We start from the raw sequence: 23586 nt of genomic DNA, 5'->3' as shown, positions 1-23586 counted from the left end.
TTGACCCCTGGCCTCTGTTTATGACCTTGTCCTCAAGTTGCATATCAGCTTCTTAAGTTCAACTTGTGATTCGTATCTTAGTGGGGATACTGGCAAATAAGTCAGTTATAACATAACCGGGACAAAGTAAAGGTTATTTTTTTTAAATTGTGCCTGTTTCAGAAACACTAATGATATTTTTTTTGATTGCTTTTGTTTTTGTTTTGCCAGTGTTTATACACATTATACACACACACACACACACACACACACACACACACATATATATATACACATATATATATATATATATATATATATATATATATATATATATATATATATATATATATATATTTTTTTTTTTTTTTTTTTTTTTTGTATATCCTCCAATCGCAGCGAGAGACAGATTCTGAACACCCAAAAATTATCCTAACTCTCAATCTTTTTCATTCCAAGTCCGCACAAACTCTCTGTGACAACATTTTTGTAAAACCACACTCAGTCTTGACCATGCAAACCTAGACCACACTCAGTCTTAACCATGCAAACCTAGACCTAACTAAATTTTACTCTTTATTTTTTTTTTTATCTTTTTAAAGCTCTACTTTCAGAGTTATCTCAATAACAATAGAAAGTTTATGGAAATATACTGTACATGCTATATACAGAGATTCATGTTGTGTTAGTGTACCAGCGAGAAGCTTTTAAACTGTACATTCTATGCAGTATACAGGGATGCAAGTCTGTCTTGCAGATTTCGTGTCTGTGTTATAGCGTACTAGCGAGAAGCTTTTAAACTACTCTCTATACATTTACATAGATTCATGCCTGTGTTGCAGTGTACCACCGAGATGCTTGAGACGAACTTGTCGTGACTTCTGTTTACAAAAGCAGATAAAAAATAAAGATATTTTTACAGGGATATTTACCTTGTAACCACCAGTTCCCAGCACGACATCTCTCTCTCTCTCTCTCTCTCTCTCTCTCTCTCTCTCTCAGAGACTTGTCAAAAACATCGTATTGTTATTTTTATCTGGGCGACATCACGCAATGCTATACAGAAGACTGCTCACAAGTACACGACATAATTATTATACAAGTTTACATTTTTGTTTTTCAGTATAAATAACTTATAAAAGTAATTTCATAAGCATCAAGCACTGCAGATTGTCCTTATAAGTTCTGTCTATCAGAATGATGTCATTCTTGCTGTAGGCTGGCATCTTTTAACCAAAGATGGAAGGTTTGGCGCCTAATTTTGCGCGGGAAAGATAGCTTATGTAAATTAGCACTAATTGAGCATAATTAACTAGTCCTTTTATAATTATTATACTATATAATACATTATCTTTACTTTGATGCAAAACTATAGGCTAGCAGCTGTAACATTAGCAGGCCTATAGCATTGTCCTCCAAGCAGGACTTTGAGACTGAAGAATTTATTTACGGAATCGAAGGATATTAACTTATATATATATATATATATATATATATATATATATATATATATATATATATATATATATATATATATATATATAATGACGCATTTAAGTAAAATATACGATATTTGCTTTATTTTCCTTGGCCGGTCGACTGATTTAAATTCGTCCATTAAAAACTTCAGCAACGAAGTTGTTGGCGGAATATTTTCTCATTTCATAGCACCAAGAAAAAGATTATTTAATACAACAAGGAATAGCAATACGATGCATTTCTTAAGAAGGTTTAACCACAAGAACTTTATTTTTAAATTAAACGTAAAATGGTGTTGAAAATAAATAATATTTTAAATAATTCTCGGGGAATAATTTCTGTTTATAATTTCCCAAAATACGTCCTTTAAAACAGAGTATGCATTTCTGAAGTGGATTTTATCATAATAACTTTATTTCTAAATTGAATATAAAAAAACGTATTTTAAATTAATATAATTTCAAATGAATAGATGTATAAAGTTCTTTGGAAGTAATTTCTCAGTTTATAACAAGAAATATGTTATTGACAATATGAACAGCATCACAGCTTTTCTGAAGGTTTTGCAACGTTGATTCTATCTTTTTTTTATCAAATATAAAAAAGATATGTTTAAAAGAATTGTAATTTTTAAATAAATAAAGAAAAATTATGTACATTACATTATCAAAGAAAATAAACAAACAAACTGTCACCGTACTGCGCATGCGCACTTACCCATTGCGTCAATCTTCTTCCCTCTCTCATAACCACCATCCTGAACATTCCCTCGCCGACTTCCACCGTGAGTAAATCGCCCACAAGTCTCCTTCTGGAGCTTTTAATCCCTTAGGTTCCTTCTTTAGTCATTAATCCAGCCCCCTGTGGTCCTATCTGCGTCGGAATTCGACGAAATCAAGAACAATAATTCTCTGAATTATGTCGCCGAAAGATACCGGTGTTTTCTGGTTCGAAAGATCGGCGAGTCGCTGAGGACGATTTAGCCTTGGGAGTCTCATCGTGACTTGGCGACTTTGAGTCGTCTTCCCTCACTTTCATAGTAATTCGCTTATTTTCATTCTCAATTCGCCGATGTATACATTATATTTAGTATTATAGGTTTATGGAGCTGTTAGTTAGGCCTAGAGCCGAGGGCGATTTAGCCTCGATAGTCTCGTCGTGACTTTGGCGATTTGAGTCTTCTTGGTTTGGTTTTATAAATAGAAGCCGTGTTTTTGTTTTTATCTCGCAAATTCAACGTTATATTGCCTATTATGGGTCTAACGGGCTATCAGACCGGACGGGAGCCGAGGATTACTCAACCTTGGGACTCCGCGTGACTTGGCAACTTTGAGTCGCCTTGCTTTGCTTTTATAATAATTCGATGAGGTTTCCTTTTAATTCGCTGATTTACTCGTTATATTCCATAGAGCTGTCAGTTAGGCAAATAGATTGAGGAGGATGTCACCTTGAAACTCATCGTAACTTAGGCCTAGCGACTTTGCCCAGTCGTCTTGCCATTTATCGTAACAATTCACTATTTCTTTCTAAATTCGCGCATTTATTCGTTATATTGACTATTTTAAGTTTTTTTCGGTCTATGGAGCAGTCAGTTAGGCCTAGGGCTTCAATGCTACGATGTCAACTGACACTAGGCCTGATTTTGGTATAATTCTGACTATTATTTATCCCATATGAAACATGTTTATTTTTTATATTTCTCCAACATTTATATATGTATTGGTTGACAAGTTGCAAATTTATAAATATATGGTTGCCAAGTGGCCAATATTTATAAAAAAAAAACAAAAGAGCATCTACAGGTAGGCCTAGGCTATTTCCCTGTAGGCTAAATTATCTTTAATTTAAAATTGGTGGTGTTTGTTAGGCCTATGTTGAGGAGGCCTATCTGTAGGTTAGGTTTAAGGTTACCATGGATTTTTCGTAGGCTACATGAGCTACAGTCGACTAAGCTACCCTTTAGGCCCAATTAAGATTGATTTTGTTTGTATTTGCAAGAATTGAGTGGATATAGGCTTATTTAACATTTTTGTATTTAATGTGTACCAATTATACCGTAGCCTAGGGCTCACGGGAAGAGGTGTTCGTCTGGGAGACTAACCTATAGGTTATGCAGGCCACACACACTAGACCCCTTGTATCGCTAAACATTTATTTTGATGCTAAAGGTTAAACCAAACATTTTTGATGGGAATAATTGTCAGATTTGTGAAAATCTCATCAAAAACTATCAGGGTAAATGTAAAGAAGGCCCCGCGAAGTTATCCTTTAGCGTAGCCTATCTATTAACAAATTTTTGTAACTAAACAATATAGAAAAGGGTGTATATAGTGCGGTACAGGCGAGATAATTTGAGAAAATTACTGAGGTAATACAAAATCTGCTGTGGTTTGCTTGTGTTTTTATGTTAATCTCAAGTTGTGGTTGGTATTAAACATGACCGGTGCTCTGTGGGATGCCTTGTTTAGTACCAGCCCCTCAGGGATGGAAGTGAAAATAGACAACATAGGCTGCATCAACTTTATCTAGGTAAATTTCTCATAGTATCTCACCTGTATTGCATTATATACACCATTTTCTACATTGTTTAGCAGGAAAATATTACAAAATAACATATTAATGCGACTTTCTCCTTTACATTTTTCACCAACAGAAAATCAATATTTCAAATTTCAAGTTGCCAGTAAAACTGCAGACTGCTACTACTGCACCCCTCTGGTTTGTCAACTACCAGTTTACAGTACTTGCAAAATAGGCCACTGCGTTCAGTACCGTTCCCTTTGGGATGAACTAAAAACATGAACATAAGGCGGCAATGTCATAATGCCATAAATACAAACAAAAGACATGAACATAAACAAAAACATAAGCCAAAGGTGTTAAATATTCCGGTTGGCGATTGGCAGGAGCCAGACTGTAATAGGAGCCTTCAGGTGTGGCAAATAGCCCATGGAGTAGTTTTCAGAGGAAACACATCCCAAGAGATTGGCTCCAGGTTGTCATGAAAATTTTGGTTTATCCTATTTAATATTTATTATAATAATGTGCCTGATAAGTTTCCAGAGTGTGCACCTAACTTTTCATAATGTGTGTAAAGGTTTTTGTCTGAATGCATGATTTCCTTTTCATAATGTGTGTAAAGGTTTTTGTCTGAATGCATGATTTCCAATGGGACATTTCACGCTCCCGACAGTATTATTAAAATTACAGATTTCACGTGCAAACTTTCCAAGAGAAACTTACCGACATTGCATCACAACTGCATCCAATAAGAGACCAAGGAGGCGAGATGGGCTTGTGAAAACCCAAAATCCAATGCTGATCAACGGGTTATAGAAATAATGTCTCTGTAAGAGTGCTCAAGTTGCTAGCAACTCAAAGTGTGGTGTGGATGACTTCCTGAAGACAGAAACAGCATAAAATAAGCAAATAGCAAATTTGATTGGCATTTGTATTAGTTTTTTCTCAAAATCTACTAGATACACAACCTGCTATTTTGTATCTTATGGTACAACCCTTTCCGTAGGCTAAAGCCTTAAGTTAGCCAAAGTTAGTTATGCCAATCGATAGCCTAACCTACAGGCTCAGTTTTGATAGCCTAAATAGGCCATAGTCAGTCTTTGAAGGCAATAATTAAAACATGGTTATTGTACTTGAAATATCTCCTGAATGGGTAGTTTTAGACATACCCTGTTGCTGAAAGTTATGTTGTTTGTGTGTGACAGTAATGATTTTGAATAAAGCAAAAATCATACACAGGTATTAAATTAAAATGGCAAGAGTCTTGGTGAATGTTAATAAATATAGTGTCGTTAGTTGGATCAATAACCAAATGGATGGGAAACAGTTTCCCTTGAAATTATTAGTTTGCTCTAGTACTCGTGTACAGTGCAGATTTTAGTAGTGATTTCTCTATTAATTATCCTTCTTAAACTTTTTAAGGGCATGGCAAGATTGTTATATCAGCAAAGCCTTAATGTGCTTCATTTTCTGTCCAATAATTTCATTAACACTGAGAACCCAATTCTCATAAATGATCATTTATGCCTTTTCTTTCCTGTATGTAAGTGTATATACAGAAAAGCAATTCTAATTTATTAGTTCTTACATATTCCTATTTTACATATACAGCAATTGTATTCTCTTGGGACTCGTGCAAAGCCTTATGACATCAAAAGTGGTCCTTACAAGAAAAAGGGCAAAAGTAGATTTGGTACAGTGTGAGCTTTGTGGGTGTTGGTCGTTAAAGGAGTTGCACGAAGAAGGTAAGGGTCATTCCATTTGGCGAACAAAATTCACCACAAGCACATTTTTGTAGTTCTGTAGTTTAACTGGATCAGGAAGTCAAGTTTTAATATATAAAATATTATTGATATGGATGTTTTTCTTTATTTAAATGAGGTATTGAAAATTCTAGAAGGGAAGTAAGTTGGTAGAACTTCATAGCACTATCCCTTTGGGTTGCATAAATAAAAAATAAAAACTTTTGGAATCACACAAGGCCCCTGAAGAAGCACCAGTAGGCTAGTTGTAATATTGATTGGATGAATGTATTATAGTAAACTTGTGAGATTTTTATTTTTATTTTATTTTATTTTTATTAACCTCTTCAGAATTTAGGAGCATCCAGAACTCGTTTGTTGTAGAAATGCTGCATTCTGGCATAATGTTTTAGTGTAGAGATGATTTTCTGTTATCACATGATGGAAACTTGTTTTTAGTGACGGCATGCTGGCTTTGGTGTTATTTTAAAGCCAAATGATTGTACAGTACTTTATTGTGTATCTCTTTGAAAATGTAAAACAGCAAAATCACAGTGATACTGCTCTCTAGGCATCTACTGTCAGTTTTTTCTGGCGGACGGTAGTTGGGGACTGGTCTTCGATCTCTCATCTGAGAAAGTTTGTCCTTCAGGCTATTCAGGATGAAACCACATTCCATGTCGGTTTCTACCATAGAGGGCCCAAGCCATCTTTGCCTTCAACCTTGGAGAGGTTTCCACTCGTACCTTTGTAAATTCTTGTTCGCCCCATTAGTTGCTGCTGTTGGATTAGCTTGCCTTGTCCTACATAGGACTGTGTACCTTACCCAACACAAGTTGGCATGTACTCAGTACAAATCCATGATTAACATTTTAAACTACAGTTTTATTTTGCTGTATAGTCAGATGCCATTTATTCAAGTGCAAAGTATCAAGTTTAGGAAAGTGAATGTGAAAATTGTACCACCTTTTGATGCATGTTGATTGGTAGGTAGGTAGGCTTTCATAAGGTAACACACTTCTTTTGATGTATGAATAGAAATGACACACTTCCACATTCAGGGTGAGAATTGTTTAGGAAGTATGAAATTTTCTCTCTATGCTTGCACTATATATTGAGAGGTGAGAGTGATTTTAGTTATTTTACACCTTATCACATTGTTCTTAATTATAGTTCATGTACTGTAATGTGCACATTTTTAAGCTACTAGCTACCATATAATGATAGATGGATTGTCATTCATTCTACAGTAATGGGGAGGGGGGGGGAGCTATGTGTTGTATGTAGAATTTTGGGATTTAGCTTAAGACAGCCATGTAATATGAACTTCTGTTTAATGCTGTAGATTTTTATCATATTGAAAATTTATTTTTTCTTCCAGTTCTGTCAGAAAGACCACGAACAAGCATGGCTGACAAGGATGCATACATCAGTGCCTTGGAGCAGAAATTGGCCGAACTGTCTGGCATTGAAGTAGATCAGATTAAAAAGAATCAGGTATGACAGTAATTAAATACTTTATTTGTAAATTTGGTGGGTTATTTACAGTTGCAGAGATTTTAATAATTTCATCCAACTTGATCACTCTTATAGCCCACATTTGTGGTCTTCTGAGTTTTCCAAGATGCTAGAAACTTATATACAAAGGACACTTAATATTTTCTATCTCCAGATCAGAGCTTGAACTTTTTTCAAGTTGCTCATCACAAGACCAAAAATAATTGTTAGAGAAGAAGCATTTTTCATTACAGTTCCCTTAACATAAGGTCAGGGTTTATTATTATTTTTTTCTCACCAAATGACACCGATGAATGTTGTCTGAAGGCTCCAGTCGCATGTGCATCGAATTTGCCACTGTTAAAATTTTTCTTTGGATTAAAAGTTTCCAATGTCAGAGGATATTCAGAGACCACGGATCTGGTCTAACATATTGAAGGGTTTGTATGAATAAAATTAAAAAAAAAAAGTTGAAGAAACAGTGGTACAGTAGTTACTTTAAAAAGTTCAGATCCCCATTAAATGTTTTTGTATGTGCCATCATTTGCTCAATTTTCCTTCAGTGTGCGTAAAATGATACAGGTGTATGAATAGTAGAAATTGAAACAGCTGCTTTGATCAAATTGGACTGTTGGACTGTGGAACAGCCTCCCAGAGGATGTCATGCAGTAGGAACTTGAGAAGTTAAAGCGAACATGCAATGCATTAGTACCCTAATACAATTCAATTTATATTTATATTTTGATTTTATTTTACTTACATTTTTATTTATCAGTTTGTTAATTTGTATTTGTAATAACTAATCTCCTCTTTCTGTATTTCTCGTTGCCTTCTTTCAAGTGAACTCCATATTATTCTTTGGGAGCTTGAATTTAAAGTCAGTGGTTAATCTTCTGAACAGTAATAATAATAAAAATTTCAGCTTGCAAATGCAGCTGATGAGGCCCGTGTCATCGGCGAGATGGCCGCTTACGTTGCCAGCATCACCGTTCAGCGAGCCGCTGAAGCCCAAGTAGGACTTGTCAGCCCCCAGATTGCTGACATTTACTCCTATATCAATGCTGAATTGAGTGAGTGTGGATTACTTTTTATTGCAATATATCTGGGGATGGGAAGTATCAATATTGTATTGGTAGGTTATGATAGTGGCATTCCAGTGACTATAAAGTTTTGGAATAAAGTTTTTTAATCATTTTTAGGTAGAAGATTAAGATAAACTAAAGTAAAGGCCTCATTAGCTTATGTGAAACTTATGGGTGTGTCAGTGTTCAGTATTTTTATTGAAAGTTGGACAGAAGTATTGCATGTAATTGGATTCTTTGTTCCAATGTTGAGAAAAACATTGCAGTTTAGTGCCAGTACTGTACTGCAGCAGCTGTAGTCTCTCTCTCTCTCTCTCTCTCTCTCTCTCTCTCTCTCTCTCTCTCTCTCTCTCTCTCTCTCTCTCTCTCTCTCTCTCTCTCTCTCTCTCTCAGATATTTTAACATTTGTGCAGTTTACTTGAATGAGTGTTAGGACAGAAACATATAAACTTCCAAATTGGTCACTTAATCCTAAGTTTTGTAGAATACAACATTTCAGAATCTCATTCTTAATTCAGCAATGCAAAAAAAAAAAAAAATGGTTTGAAACTAAGAGTTTATTTTCGGTTGCTTAGGCGAGGCCCGTGGTGCTCATGTTCTTCCTCCCCTGAAGTACGACTACAATGCATTGGAGCCTCACATTTCTGGTACCATCATGGAAATCCATCACACCAAGCATCACCAAGCATATATCAACAACCTTAAAGCAGCAACAGATAAGGTGGGTTTATGCATTTCTCTCTCTCTCTCTCTCTCTCTCTCTCTCTCTCTCTCTCTCTCTCTCTCTCTCTCTCTCTCTCTCTCTCTCTTCTTCTGTTTTTATATATAATGTTACTACAAATGAGTTTTAATATCAGTTTGTTCTAGTTGAAACCTTGTTTCATATTCTTAGTTCCTGTTTACAGAAGGATGGTTTCATAGTCTTTACTGTTTACAGAAACTTAGTTTCTTAGCTTTTAGTGACTTTACAGACACCTGGTTTCATAGTCTTTAGTACTATTTACAGAAACATGGTTTCATAGTCTATAGTTACTGTTTATAGAAACCGGGTTTCATATAATTACTGTTTACAGAAACCTGGTTTCATATAATTACTGTTTACAGAAACCTGGATTCATAGTCTTTAGTTACTTTTTACAGAAACTTGGTTTCACAGTCTTTACTGTTTACAGAAAGGTGGTTTCATATTCTTAAGGTACTTTTTACAGAAACCTGGTTTCATAGTCTTTAGTTACTGTTTACAGATTCTAGTTTCATAGTCTTTACTGTTTATAGAAACCTGGTTTCATAGTTTTTACTGTTTACAGAAACCTGGTTTCATAGTTTACTGTTTACAGGAACCTGGTTTCATAGTTTACTGTTTACAGGAACCTGGTTTCAGTCTTGACTGTTTACAGAAACCTGGTTTCATAGTGTTGACTGTTTGCAGAAACCTGGTTTCATAGTGTTGACTGTTTACCAAAACCTGGTTTCATAGTCTTGACTGTTTACCAAAACCTGGTTTCATATTCTTGACTTTACAGAAACCTGGTTTCATAGTCATGACTGTTTACCGAAACCTGGTTTCATAATGTTGACTGTTTACAGAAACCTGGTTTCATAGTGTTGACTGTTTACAGAAACCTGGTTTCATAGTGTTGACTGTTTACAGAAACCTGGTTTCATAGTGTTGACTGTTTACAGAAACCTGGTTTCTTAGTGTTGACTGTTTACAGAAACCTGGTTTCATAGTGTTGACTGTTTACAGAAACCTGGTTTCATAGTGTTGACTGTTTACAGAAACCTTGTTTCATAGTCTTGACTGTTTACGAAACCTGGATTTATAGTCGTTACTGTTTACAGAAACCTTGTTTCATAGTCTTTACTGTTTACAGAAACCCGGTTTCATAACCCTGACTGTTTACAGAAACCTTGTTTCATAGTTTTCAGTTACTGTTTACAGAAACCTGTTTTCTTACTCTTTGGTTACCGTTTACAGAAAGGTGGAACTTGGTGTTATTTGATATAATCGTGCTTTGTGAGTTTGTGATTGACTAATATATAGAGTAAACCACAGTAGAGAATGTTCTGGTCACGGACAGTCTTAAACCACTGGAAAAGGGCCTTCTCTACATTCTGGTGTTGTGCAGCGCGCATTTTCCACAGTAGAAAACATGTCTGCCCGTAATTAATTTATCCCAATAGGTAACACTGTTAAATTGCCATGCTGATTTTCAGGCCATAAGAGAAATAGTAAAAATTATGTTCATTTTCCTAGTATGCATGTGGGAAGTTATTTACAATAAGCAGTTTTAATACACTTTCAGGTCACTTTTAATTTGGTATCTTTGTTTTGACTCTAAATTCCCAATTTGCTTTGACTCTAAATTCCCAATCATCAGGTTTTATGCATTTTCGTATTCCACAGAAGTCTTGTTACCATGCAAGGTATATTTAAGTTTAGCTGACATCATCTCTGAAAGGAATCCATCGTAACCTGATGCTCTCCATCTCATATTTTTAATACAGACTCCTCTTCAAAAGCCATGAATTGGAAACCAGCAACATTAAAAAGCTTGTCATTGCTTTAACTGACTGAAAGGAATGTAAATTTCATCACATCTAAAGTTCTGCCTGTGGGAATATGTAAAGGATTAAAGTATATATTGCAAAGACGATGAATTGGCAGTTTTACTGAAAGAAGTTATTCATGGTGTGTGCAGTTTACCTTACGCTCGAGATTTTGGATGTCTAGAGAAAACTGTAGGATACTTGGGAGATAGTAGTAAGGATGGTACTATTAATGATGAGAGAACAAAGTTACTGCTTACTGAAGTTGTGACTTTAGTAGGTACTTGAAAAAATATATTAAAGAGCAAGAAAAATTATTAATAAAACCCCTAAGGACAGCTAGTGCTATCAGTGCACTTCACATGGTGCACTAGAGGCATTAGTAATGGATATTTGCAGGCTCCCTTTAACCCTTAGCTGCACTTTTTAGTCTTTTACTTGACATCCATTCTTGCTTCCTCTCTTCCATCTTAATGTCCAACCTCTCTAACTACCTCTTAGTCTAACTGAGGTTTTCTATCATTTTCACCTTTAGGTTCTTGTACTTCATCTCATTTTGTTTATCTTTATTTTACTATCTAACCACTTCAACCCCTTATCTCATTCGTAAGCCTTGGAGAGCTGAAAGTTCCTTAGAGCTTTGCTTTACAGCCTAAATTCCATGATTGATTCATTCGGTAATTTATAAAACCAAAATTATATTTATTAGAAGATAGAGAGGAATTTTTTACCAGTTCATTACAGTATTAAGGTCAGAGCAGATGAAGATTTGAAGACTTGGTGACACGTGATCGTTGGTGACACATGTGAACCTGAGCTTAGGATCCCCACATTGTCAAAATTTTTTCAGCTGTTTTCATACAGAAAAGAGCAAGGACTATGATGGAATGCTGTAGGCAGTGGGGAATTAAGTGCATATAATCATACCCCCATTGTTTTCATAGGTGTCTGTCTCTATTCATACTATTTTGCAAATGTTAAGGTTGATGACAAGCATAGGCCATGTAACCACAGTCGTGATGTACATTATATTATTTTTAAGATCATCATATTCAAAAACTTGTACATTATGTAAAATTATATATATATACTATATATACAGTATATTATATTTGAGAAAATCATGTCCAGAACCCTGTACTTTATGGGAGATTGTAAAACAAAACACAAAATCTTGGGCTGTTACAAGTAAAGTGAAGATAAATATTTCATACTGTCATTATTATTATTTCTTTTTCAGTTGATAGAGGCCGAACAAAACAATGATGTAAATGCCATGAATGCGTTGTTACCTGCCATCAAGTTCAACGGAGGTGGTCACCTGAACCACACCATCTTCTGGACCAACATGAGCCCAAATGGAGGTGGAGAACCAAGTGGTTCAGTTGCTGATGCCATTAATGCTGAATTTGGTTCATTCCAGGCATTTAAGGTAAAACTTTTATCCCCATAGGGGTTAGTGCCATCAGTGCACTGTAGGCATTACTCAAGGTTCTTTGCAACGTCCCTTCAACCCCTAGCTGCAACCCCTTTCATTGCTTTTACTGTACCACTGTTCATGTTCTCATTCTTCCAACGTACTTTCCTGTTACACCTTTAATACCTCCTTCCTTTTAGTGCTGAAAGACCTCATAGGTCTGTGGCCTGAATATATTCCAATTCCACAACTTGACAGTTGTTAAATTATATACTGGCAATTTGATATTTATCAACCTTTTTGCATCCCATGGGTTTCATCCAAGTGACTATTTTCAGGATAAGTTTTCTGCTGCTAGCGTGGGCGTGAAAGGGTCAGGTTGGGGCTGGCTTGGCTACTGTCCTAAGAACGACAAAGTTGCCGTTGCCACGTGCCAAAACCAGGATCCTCTTCAGCTTACACATGGTGAGTTAAAGTAACCAGATTGCGATTGCTTTGGCTGTATAGCAACAGAAATGCATTATGAGAACTTTGTTAGATAATATGAAGCACTGTATATAGAGGTATAGTATTAAACTTAATATATACTGAAACTTATAAAAGTTGATAACTGTAAACTGAAGGTATTCTAATGATTTCTTCAATGTGTGCTGTAAGTACAGTACACACCCTTTCCAGGATGATTGTCTACATTACTGAAGTATATTGTAATACTGTATAGTAAGGTATTTTTGCTATATTCATTTTGTCATATATATTTTACATCCTTTTAAAAATGTAGGACTTGGATTTGCAAAATTAAACGTGATATGTAAGCAGGCATAGTGTTGTCATGTGCATTCATGATGCATGTTGCATATTTGAAATTATGTGAGATACTATACAAAAAACATGCTTAATGTCAGAAATAAAAATACAGGCATATGTTGAAACAACCCATGTATGGACTTTATTTCTAACAGGTGATGAATGTCACCAATGACAAAAGTTGTAGACCTGGGCTGCTCAAAATCAAGTTAAGCATACTTGTATAACATATATGGTGTACTACATTTGTTATGATGAATTACATGACTTGTTTTACAGTATACCGTCTTAATTTTATGCTCTGGTTTTAGTGTATGGCATCTAAACATGCAGAACAAAGTTACACAAATGTTTATGAAGCTGCTGTTGGTAGTTAAGTTCAGGCTACATGTAGGCTGTGTAGCCATGACACCCACTACAGGATAAATTTTTAAATTATTTGTCATTTTTTTTAAATTGGAATTTTGTGAAGAGATAGGGTATTAATTCAGCAATTGAATGAGTAGGTTTTGTGCTTTACATGATGTCAGCCCAACATCCTTTATCCCAGACGTTAAATGGCACAGCTTTATACAAACTCATAGTACAGTTACTGTACTGTATTATATATTTGTTTATTTACAAAGTAACTTTCATTTTCATTTTAGGATTGGTACCACTACTCGGACTGGACGTATGGGAACATGCCTACTATCTGCAGTACAAGAACCTTAGGGCTGACTATGTCAAAGCTTTCTTTAATGTGATCGACTGGTCTAATGTAAACGAGCGGTACGAAAACGCCCGCAAGGCTGCTGGACATTGACTCCCCTGTACTGAACAACACCTTGTAACTAACAAGGGCCTTTCTCACCTGTAAGTCGTTACCATTGGCGACCTAGTGATATTGGAATATTCCAACCTGAATATAAAAGGTACTCATTTGTGCTATACCTGATAAAAAGTTGTTTTTTTTTTTTTTTCTTTTTTTCAGTTTTAGAGGATATATATTGTAATACTTATTGTTTTGTACCAGTGGTCATGTTATTTTTCTTTGTCTGTATCAGTCTTTGAAAGTTCACCTTTCATGGAATATGGTTCTTGAGAATTAAACCAAAGTTGAATCACATAAGTAAATGTATCTAGCTTTTGTGTTATTATCCTACATTTTAGGGAACAGTATATGATTGGATGTAGGGATAATTTTAGAAAACTTAGGTCAGTAGCCTGGCTTGGACAATTCGTTTTCTAGAGATCATATTTCAAAAGTAATCTTGTTTAAACCCAATCAGACATTACCATAATGTACTATGTTACAGAAAAGCAGATTGGGAAAAGTATGTTTTGTCCTAAGACTGAAAACCAGTAATTTTATCAAATTTTTATTACTGGTTCTACAATGTGTGTCCCTCTTTCGTGGTCTAACTTATTACTAGAACTGAATTGTCAAAAACATACAATCAGCCAGCCATTAACTTGTTTGAAAAAATTAACCCTCTTGAAGATGACAAAATTAAATTTTTCCTATCAAAACATTGAAATTAATGTACAGCTGGTTATCAACAGAATTAAGAAAAGTTGTGAAAATTAATTTCATGGAAATGTTAATGTAAAAATCAAATGTGACGCTCCTAAGTATAAAGAAACAAAGATGGATAAAAAATTATCACCAAGACATGTCTCAATCTAGTGATGGACAAGCATTCGCAATCCATAGGTAGTATCAAACTTTCGCTCTAGGTGACATTTTGATTATCTAGCACAAAACCTTGGTGAATTCTTTCTAGCGCATGAATGCAAAAATCAGACATAGTTTGAAACTGTTCAAGGTGCATATTATAATTTGTAGATTTTGACAAATAGATCTACACTTAAACCCAGACTGTCAGTAGTATGGACTGTATTCAAAACTGGTTTGAACAGAATCCTGTTACTGTTGCAGTATTTTGACATCCAAAAAGCCTATGGTACCACATAGAGCTTTGCATAATAATATGGTAAGTGGATTGGTCAACTAAAAGTCCACAAAATTACGGTAACCAATTTAAAGTGATTCGAGCCAGTGCCTTGAATGTTTTCAAATTCAGCCAGATCTGTAGTAAGGTTTTGCTATAGGAATGTAATGTGACATAAGTTATTCATCTTGGTTAGTGCATGCTGAAATGTATATGAAGGAGTTCCACAGGCATTGAGGGTAATGAGAAAGCTGCTAAATTGGGTTGTACTGTACAATCCCCCCAACTACTACGAAAGCCCCCATATCAGACTGGCTAGCATCAGTTAAACCCTTAATTTATAGGGATTGGCAAAATGATTGGACAAATATACCCCCTCAAAACAAACTCAAACAAATTAAGAACGAAGTTAAAAAGTGGCATTCTTCTACCCAAAAGCAAAGAATTAATAAGGTTATTTTTAACAAGACTCAGAATAGGACACTCCAGACTCACACATGGTCATCTGATGTCAACTCCGCACACAAACCCAATAACTTGTGAAAGATGTAACATCCCAATAACAATCAAACATATCTTGATTGACTGTCCCAGATGGCATCATGAAAGAAAGACTTATTTACAAAATAAATCAATAAAGGACATTCTAGCAGAAGGTAATAACTTTTCAATTAATAATATCATTCTCTTCTTAAACAAAATTAAATTGATAAGTAAAATATAATCTTCCCCCTTTTTTCCCTCATTTTTTTTCTCTCCCACTTGATTTTTTTTTCCTAATTCCCCCCTTTTTTATTATTTATTTATTTAACTACTTAATTTTTTATGTACTCTTTCCCCCCTTCTTTTCCCAGCCCGAGAAGAACCCTAAAGGAGTTCAGAGGTCTGGTTAAACAAATCATTTATAACTAACTAACTAAACGATTTGATAAAAAAACTAGTGAAAATCGAGTGAAGCATATGGGACAGAGAAACTGATAAGAGTGAACCTGGGTATCTGTGGGAAATAAAAAATATGGTACGATAATGCCATTAATCCTCAGCAGATTAACAAAGTAAGACTATACAAGGCAGAGCAAATTTTAGTACAAGTCAAGGGAGAAGAGACAAAGGTCACGTTATGAAGGGATCAAAGAAAATGAACAAATTTCATTACTATACTTTCCTGCATACAATAACAAAAATATAAGGTACTCGTGTAACTTCATATAGCACACACAAAAGTAAAAGGAAGATAAGTATAAAAATAGAGCCAGTATCTTTCCACAAAATAAACGTAAATGCACAGTAGAACCATCCGTTGTGATAAGGTGAATGAAATGCTCCGTTTATTTAATCCTGGATAGAATATTAATACTAAGAACACATTACTTTCATATAGCACCCATGTATGAATTATAAATATAAAAATGTATCCAATTTCTTACTTTTCCACAAAATAAACTTAACACAAGCAAACGAGACAGAAAAGAGGAGCCGTTACGAGATTAGGTCTTCTTATTACTACTACTTCACCTTTTCACGTCCAGTTGGTTATCCAGTATATAACATATACATTAGGATGGCTTTCTACCAAGGAAGTATTTTACGTATTTTTCAAAGATTTGGAAGTGGTTATCAGGTGAGAATTGATTATTTAGTAATGTTTTTTTCTAGTTTTAGAAAGAATTTATTTGTAAGGATATTAAAATAAGGTAATATAAGAGCTTACGAAATTTAAGGTCGCCTATGCCAACATTTACGAATTTCACATTTATATATTTAGAAAATGGGTAAAAGATGCCATAATTTGGTGTAAACGTAAAATCTAGCCTCTAGATTAGGCTAGAATTTATGATAGGTTATAGCCTAACCTAACATAGGACCCATGGTCCTTACCTGATGGGGTTGGGGCGATGGGGGTAAATCTAAGCAAAAGCTCCACAAGGACTATTACCTTTGCAATTTATTTTTCCCTATACTTTTAGTATTGCTGATGAAGGAGGTGGTGTTGTTTATTGTCGGTCAATTATTGTCAACCTCATATCTACCAACATGGTTAGGGACCTTATGGCTGGGGGAAAACGCTGGAAGAAAGACTGGACCGCTCTGTTGTTGTTATGGAATGGTTCCGTGCATGTGCTAGTCATTAGGGAGCCATATGTTTAAGAAGGGATTGGCTAAGGAAACCTATTATAAAAGGAACTATAGTAACCTAACGTACCCTAACCTAACCTAGCAGGCTGTGTTACTTAGCTGGGGAGTAGAGCCCCTGGACCCCCCCTGTAAAGGAAAAACTACTTTTTACCAAAAGCTCTCCTGTAACACTGTGCATGCATGATAGCATTCCAGGATGGCCAGCATACAACTTCTGAGGTTAATTACAATCAACCGACAAAAAATAACAGTAAATTCTTAACAAGCAACCAAAATATTATAGGAAAAATCAATTACCAAAGTAATAGCCTATGTAGAGCTATTGTTTAGTTCTACTGGGATGGGTCTTGAACCCTCATCTAGCCAGACTTAAATGTAAGGATATATCCTTACTTTGGTAAAACTGATGGCTACTACTGTGCAACTCTGCTTCCTGCAAGTTGCTGACCAGAATATTTGCTGCCTGTTGTTTATGTTTTTGTTTATATGTTTTTTGTGTGTGTTTATATTATGTATTACAGTCTTTTGTTTTTGTTTTGTTTATAGTATTACAGTTTTGTGTATGTTTTTATTTATGTGTTTTATGTTTGTGTTTATGATATTTACAGCATGTGTTTATGTTTTTTACATTTATCCCAATGGAACTGGTACTAAACACAGCACCCATATCTTCGACAAACTGGTAGGCTAGTTGCTGAAGCAGAGGGGTGTGATAGGCTAATTTCCTGAGTCTAACCTGACCTAGGATTTAATAAATAACATAGTGAATTATGTTAATGCATCTTAATTACATTAATACGTCATTATTACATTATTGTACTACGTCTTAAGTTTACCTTCCTTAGCAGAATCTAAAGTCCCATAAAGTAAATCACAAAGAAACAATGTTTTTCTGCTTATGTACCTTGGTTACTTGTCAATGTCTTCATCCACCGCCCCACAACTTATTGTGACCCTACTAGTCTAGATTCCCCTCTGTGGTCCCAAGTCATTGTAAGACTTTCGGGTGTACTTGATAGGTTAGCCTCAAAGAACCTTTTGTCACTATCATATTGCATGTGGGAGATAACCCAGCCATAAGTAACCACCTGTAACTAAGCTTCAATGACTGTTTGACATATTTCATCTAGATATGCAAACCTGGGCCTTATATTATAATTCTTCTGCAACCAACTCCACACAGTTCCAGTTTGCCAAAGCAAAAAAGCAGTGGATTACTGACATTTGAGTGAGCTTGCTGCCAAGCTTCAATGAACATATCCAGCACATGCACAAATACTCGTACTTAAAAGGCTTTGGTATTTATGCCTAACAAAAACACGGATCTTTAAAATTTGATATTTTTTCATTAAAAAACCATGACTTCACTGGAATGACCCCCTGCCAAACCATTCACTGGATTGGCCCCCTACCAAACCACTCCATTCCTCTCAGCTGGTCCAAACAACACAAACAGCGGCAATTTTTGCCACTAGAGGGCTAGTGGAGTCCAGTAATAAAAACGTTCTTTGTGGTTGTCTTGATTGGTTAAAAAAATGCCACTGTAGAAAACCAAGTTTATTTGAGTAAATGGAAAGAGAGGCGCTTTTGACCTTCACTAACGTCTTTGTCAACTTGAAGAGGACCTTAGTGAAGGTCAAAGTCTCTTGTTTTTTATATTTATTCACATCAACTTGGTTTTCTATGGTCCTTTTTTCTTAACTAGCCGGTGGAGTGCCTGAATTGAGAAATTACTTTTCTTATTAATTACACTTAATATTCATCTTGTAAATGTAAATTAGTGCTACTACTTTGTTGATGCTGAAGGTGGTATAGTAACACAATGATTTTATTCTGTACAGGGTATATGTCGCCTGATGAGCGATGTAGCAGCTAATCCTGAAGAACTCAAGTTGAAGAAGCTCCTTCAGACACGTTTCCCACAGGCAACTGCCATTGAGGTGCAGGACATATCTGGTAAGGCTCTGTCAATGCTCTTGAAGTTGTCAGTAATTCATGAGCTATTTGTATAAAGCTGGTATAACAAATTGCAAAGATCTACCACCAGGTACTTTTGCAGTTTTGTATGGATGCTTGTACAGTAGAATTTCCCTTTGTAAGTAGGACTTATAATTGGGATATTTTGTGTTTAGTTCAGAGCATCCTTTAGGCTCACATAAGTTGTTTTGTACATATGTTTAGGCATGAAGCACAGTACTGTATTGTAAATTGTACAATTTTTCAGCTTTGAAACCATGCTTTGTTGGCAATTTATGTGTTACCTTTAATATTCAATTTGTTTTTTCTAGAAATTATCACGAGTAAAGCTTATTACACTACAGTGTTACTAATAAGCAAGTCCTTTCTTAATGTTATTCAGCATAATCAGGTCCTTGATATAGTAGTTATGCATATTGTGACCATAAAAATTATATGGTTTTTATTTAAAATGTTTATTTTGCAGGAGGATGTGGAGCAATGTATGAAGTTTGGGTGGAGTCCATAGATTTCAAAGGCCTGAACAGGGTCAAACAGCATAAATTAATTACTCAGGTACGTTCTTGAATATTCAGAAGAAATGTACTGTAAAGGTGGAGGCATCGATATTTCTAATACTATTCTTCATTTTTTGTTGTTCCTTTTTTCATATTTTTCTTTATATATTTCCAACACCTTTCTTAATATCATAAGCTCTTGATGTGCAACTTCAGACCATATTTTTCTTAAGCCTTTGCCATTAATTATGGTGTTGATGATTTTTTTATTCTGTTCCAAATTGTATTGTAAATGGTTTTTGTTCCCATACTGTCAGGCGTAAGTATCTACATGATTAGGTCGTATCAAGTGACGTCTCTTTCTGCTCAGCCCTATGGCAGCTAAAGAAATTAGCTTATTGGTTTGATTAAACTACTTAAGTATAAAGTTTAAGTTCGTATCAGGTACTAAAGGTTCCTCATAACATTTAGTATGTTGAAATTTACATTCCATGAGCTACAGATACCTGTTGAAGGAAATAAGTATATGAAGTTAATGTGTATTTATGGGAAGTATTAATTATTGCTGCATTATTGGAGTTTGTTTTAATATGACATGACAACTAAATGGGAATCATCTTGTTCTGTCATGAGGTATATCCCCTAATAATAAAAAATCCAAGAAATATACAATATTTTATTACTGAATACAGCCAGATTAACCACAGTTTCCCGTGCAATAGGCCCGTATATTACTATAGCAAGTGAATGTCCGAGTTAAGAAAGTCATCTTGTTAAACTTTTGGCTTATTACACCCAGTATTGGTGATGTTCAGATTATCAGTAATTGCGCAGTTTTCTTTTAAACCAAATTAGTTTCTATACGTCTCAAGGAGCTCCCTAAAAACTCATTCCTTAGAAGAAAGCTCTATTATGCCAGGTAGGTTAAAGCATGTATCTGTGTATCCCCAGTTAACTGCCTCACTTCTTGTGTAGTCTGGGTAAACAGCAGAGAAACACTGGGGTTGGGAAAGGGGCAGTTAGCTGAAAGCAATGGTTTTTCTTTAAAAAATTTGGTTTTTATAGAAAATTAAAGTCTAACTGTGAACACATTATCCAGAGTAATATCAGTGAATTACAGTTTTTGTTATCTTTGAATAGAATAAGGAGCTTCTTGCTTCTGTAAGGCTAGCTATCAGAAATACAGCATTTTTAATGTAGTTATAAGTTGTTGTGATCTATCTTCTAAATACTACTCTGTCTCAAGATTTTTGTTTTTCCTCCCACAGACCTTAAAAAAGGAAATTAAAGACATGCACGGACTCCGCATCACAACTTCAGTGCCAGAAGAGACTTAGTATTTATCTTCTTAGATTTAATATGTACATAGCAGTATGTTAACAGTGATAGAAATATTGTAGATATGTATAGTATTCAACTATCTATGGTGTATGGGAATCAGCAGTACAATTTTGGTAGTGTGGTCGCCTGTTTCATTGTTACCATTGTCTTGAGATTTTAATATATTTGGTGGTTATGTGTTTTTGCCCTTTTTGTTTAAGTATTACGTATAGTTTCATCACGGTCCTATCCATCATACATATGCCTTGATTCAATGTTCCTGAATGTCACCAGACTCGACAGTCTTTTGTCTAACAGAAGAAGTCTCATGATGCATGTGCCATGTAAACCTTTACACACTGTGTTTAATCCCTACTACGAACTGTCATTCCTGGTCCATGTTGCATAACAGTTCTGATGAGCTCTTTTGGATCCTACAGCTATATACAAATGCTCTGGGAATATTCAGCAACTCAGCCTTCAAACCTAAATTGTGATTTGAGCGTATATGATTAATGGGTTTGTAATTAAGATGAATGACAGGTGCATAAGGATCTAGTTTGTACTTGTGGATAGACAACTTTTCTTCTTCTGTTTGTTAGAGAAAAGACTTAGGTGTCTGGAGACATTTGAGAAAAATGTAGGCATGTGTACAATTAATGGATTTGTATGAAAAAACTGGTTTTGTGTTATGAAAACTCAGGTTTCAAGTACTGATAAGTTTATAAATGCCCTACTGTGTCTTACAGTCTACTGCCTCTTATGTTTTGGAACTGAAGTTAAAGAGGCCAGTCACATATGTTCTGTTATTTCACTGCCTCAAAAGTATGACTTAGAGCTTTTTTCTACACTGTAGCTCTGCTAAGGTGGATTATATTAGCAGTAATATCACAGCAGTCTTGACTTCTGAGCATATTTTAGGAATTTGTTAGTTGAAATATAGCACTGTAGGTTGTATGCTTTTTCAGTTTTGTGGGTGTATATGTAGTTGTAATTTAACAATGAAAGATACTTTGCTCTTTTGGGAAAGAATTTATTGTGAATTCTTCATAGCAGTAGCCTGAAAAATCTATATATGGATATATATACAGCGTCCAGTGATTTGTAGGGGCATCATCTTTTGTAAGAAATGTCGTAAATTTCAGGTATGTTACTTTTGAGTGAAGTAATTGTTATTTTCAGTCGAAATTCTGGTATATTTGTATGGTTACTATTTTATGCAACAGAATGTGTCATGAATGTTATTTTTTAACATGAAGCTGCATGGAATAAGAAAAATAATGAAAATTTGAGTGTAGGAACTATATTAAATTTTATTATGTAATAATTTAGTTTTTTTTATTGTGAATGTCAGAAATTTTAAAGAAATTGTAATGAAGAAGCCTATGCCTGTATGTCATAAGTATGTATATGAGTAGTTTTCACAAATTTTTGTAGTCTTCACTTACTGTGTAATCTTTTAACAATATTAGTTCTTTATTGTATATACTGTACAATGTTGAATACTTGTTACATTAAAAATATTTTTTGCACTTTGTGGTTGTGTATTTTCTAGTAAAGGTTATTTAATTTTGATTATTATCGGAAGCTGCGTAAAGGTGGTGTTTGATGCACTTATCATTTTATTTTCAGTACTATTGTAGCAAGTAATATTTTTCTTTTACTGGGGAGTTGTTTATTCTTTGTAATTAAGTGTCCATGAGGTTTTCCTTGGCTAAATAGATATAATTGTAGATTTTGTAGTTTTTTCGATCAGAATGTAGTCAGAGTGCATATGGCTTTAGTTATGACTGCTGTGTACGCTGTTTGTGACAAGATGAAAGGAAAATACTGGATTGCCTGAGAGCCTCTAAATGGCAAAAGGGAGAGACAAAATCAAATTATGAAGAAAGACTAGCAGTTCCCATAATGGAAAAACAAGTGAAATTAATCCACTACAAGATGTATATCATAGCAAAAATTGTGATCCACATGCCTTCTCTCTTGCTTGTCTAAACCCAGACTGTTCTTCCCTTTCAGTACTTCTTAAATCCTATCATACACCTTTCTCAGTACAGTATACTCTTGTGCAGGAAAAGTTCCACTACAATATTCTCCCTATACACGTACGTTGAAGACTCGCCAGAAATAGGTCAAACCCTCTACATACACTTCACCAGTCATCACTGTTTTGCTTGCATTTTTCACCTTTCTTGATAATGAGGCCTTTCTTTTAAGAGTACTTCTTTCACCCCAACTATTCAATGCTTTTTAGCATAGTATCATCATCTGTTCTTTCCAAATTGACAGAATAATTTCAGTCCATTTTTTTTTTTACTTGAATTCAATATCCACACTTCGCTTTCATAAAGAGTGGTTGGTTCAACAGTCTCTTTATATACTGCAACCCTTGGCTTTCAAAGTCGGGTCAATTCTCTTTCCAGTTTTGTGCACAAAACGATACTTTTTTGGGTTTCAAATGTTCTCTGATTCGTCACTTCTCTCATTCCGTACTTGAATTAATTACCTTATTTTCATATCACGGTTGCAATATACCCTCATAGCTGCAATTTTGCTCACATTTGCCCTCAACTTACTTCTCTTGTACTTTCAAACTCTTGTCATAGTTTCTATAGTTTCTCGTCACTAATCCTTATAAGTACTGTAAAA

General features: G+C 35.0%; 3 protein-coding genes across 6 annotated transcripts in view; 2 read left to right on the top strand and 1 right to left on the bottom strand.

Annotated features, from left to right (window-relative positions):
• The window catches only part of LOC136853571 (beta-hexosaminidase subunit alpha-like), a 29948-nt gene extending 27754 nt beyond the window's left edge, over positions 1-2194 (bottom strand). Inside the window, exon 1 of the mRNA XM_067129305.1 lies at positions 2176-2194. Within this exon, the coding sequence (XP_066985406.1) occupies positions 2176-2179 (4 nt within the window). The 5' untranslated portion in view covers positions 2180-2194. The remainder of the gene's footprint in view (positions 1-2175) is intronic.
• LOC136853572 (superoxide dismutase [Mn], mitochondrial-like) lies at positions 2121-14193 on the top strand. Of its 4 annotated transcripts, none has more exons than XM_067129307.1 (8): positions 2222-4555; positions 4601-5723; positions 7102-7217; positions 8140-8287; positions 8875-9020; positions 12090-12281; positions 12605-12731; positions 13721-14193. In XM_067129307.1, the coding sequence occupies exons 2-8, from the start codon at positions 5624-5626 to the stop codon at positions 13876-13878; spliced, it is 987 nt and encodes a 328-aa protein (XP_066985408.1). In that variant the 5' UTR covers positions 2222-4555; positions 4601-5623; the 3' UTR covers positions 13879-14193. The 4 variants fall into 4 exon arrangements, with proteins under 4 accessions (XP_066985409.1, XP_066985408.1, XP_066985410.1 ...); XM_067129306.1 differs by having other exon boundaries at positions 2807-2826; positions 5590-5723; XM_067129308.1 differs by lacking the exon at positions 4601-5723 and having other exon boundaries at positions 2121-2242.
• A 2306-nt stretch (positions 14194-16499) lies between these two features.
• LOC136853570 (bolA-like protein 3) lies at positions 16500-22472 on the top strand. Its single transcript, XM_067129302.1, has 4 exons — positions 16500-16628; positions 18985-19099; positions 19587-19675; positions 20886-22472. Exons 1-4 carry the CDS (start codon positions 16569-16571, stop codon positions 20952-20954), a joined length of 333 nt encoding a protein of 110 aa, XP_066985403.1. The 5' UTR covers positions 16500-16568; the 3' UTR covers positions 20955-22472.
• The last annotated feature ends 1114 nt before the right edge of the window (positions 22473-23586 follow it).

Source organism: Macrobrachium rosenbergii, chromosome 27 (genome assembly GCF_040412425.1).
Source record: "Macrobrachium rosenbergii isolate ZJJX-2024 chromosome 27, ASM4041242v1, whole genome shotgun sequence".
Lineage (NCBI taxonomy): Eukaryota > Metazoa > Arthropoda > Malacostraca > Decapoda > Palaemonidae > Macrobrachium > Macrobrachium rosenbergii.
Note: the sequence above shows the minus strand (reverse complement) of the source record. Positions and strands in the feature narration are given on the sequence as shown.

What these genes read in the sequence shown, in the direction of transcription:
- LOC136853572 (XM_067129306.1), top strand. An exon ending in ATCAGATTAAAAAGAATCAG is followed by an intron (nt 7,218 to 8,139) that starts GTATGACAGTAA and finishes TAAAAATTTCAG; the next exon opens with CTTGCAAATGCAGCTGATGA. An exon ending in CTATATCAATGCTGAATTGA is followed by an intron (nt 8,288 to 8,874) that starts GTGAGTGTGGAT and finishes TCGGTTGCTTAG; the next exon opens with GCGAGGCCCGTGGTGCTCAT.
- LOC136853570 (XM_067129302.1), top strand. Translation starts at nt 16,569, where the DNA reads ATGGCTTTCTACCAAGGAAGTATTTTACGTATTTTTCAAAGATTTGGA. An exon ending in GATTTGGAAGTGGTTATCAG is followed by an intron (nt 16,629 to 18,984) that starts GTGAGAATTGAT and finishes TATTCTGTACAG; the next exon opens with GGTATATGTCGCCTGATGAG. An exon ending in TGAGGTGCAGGACATATCTG is followed by an intron (nt 19,100 to 19,586) that starts GTAAGGCTCTGT and finishes TTTATTTTGCAG; the next exon opens with GAGGATGTGGAGCAATGTAT.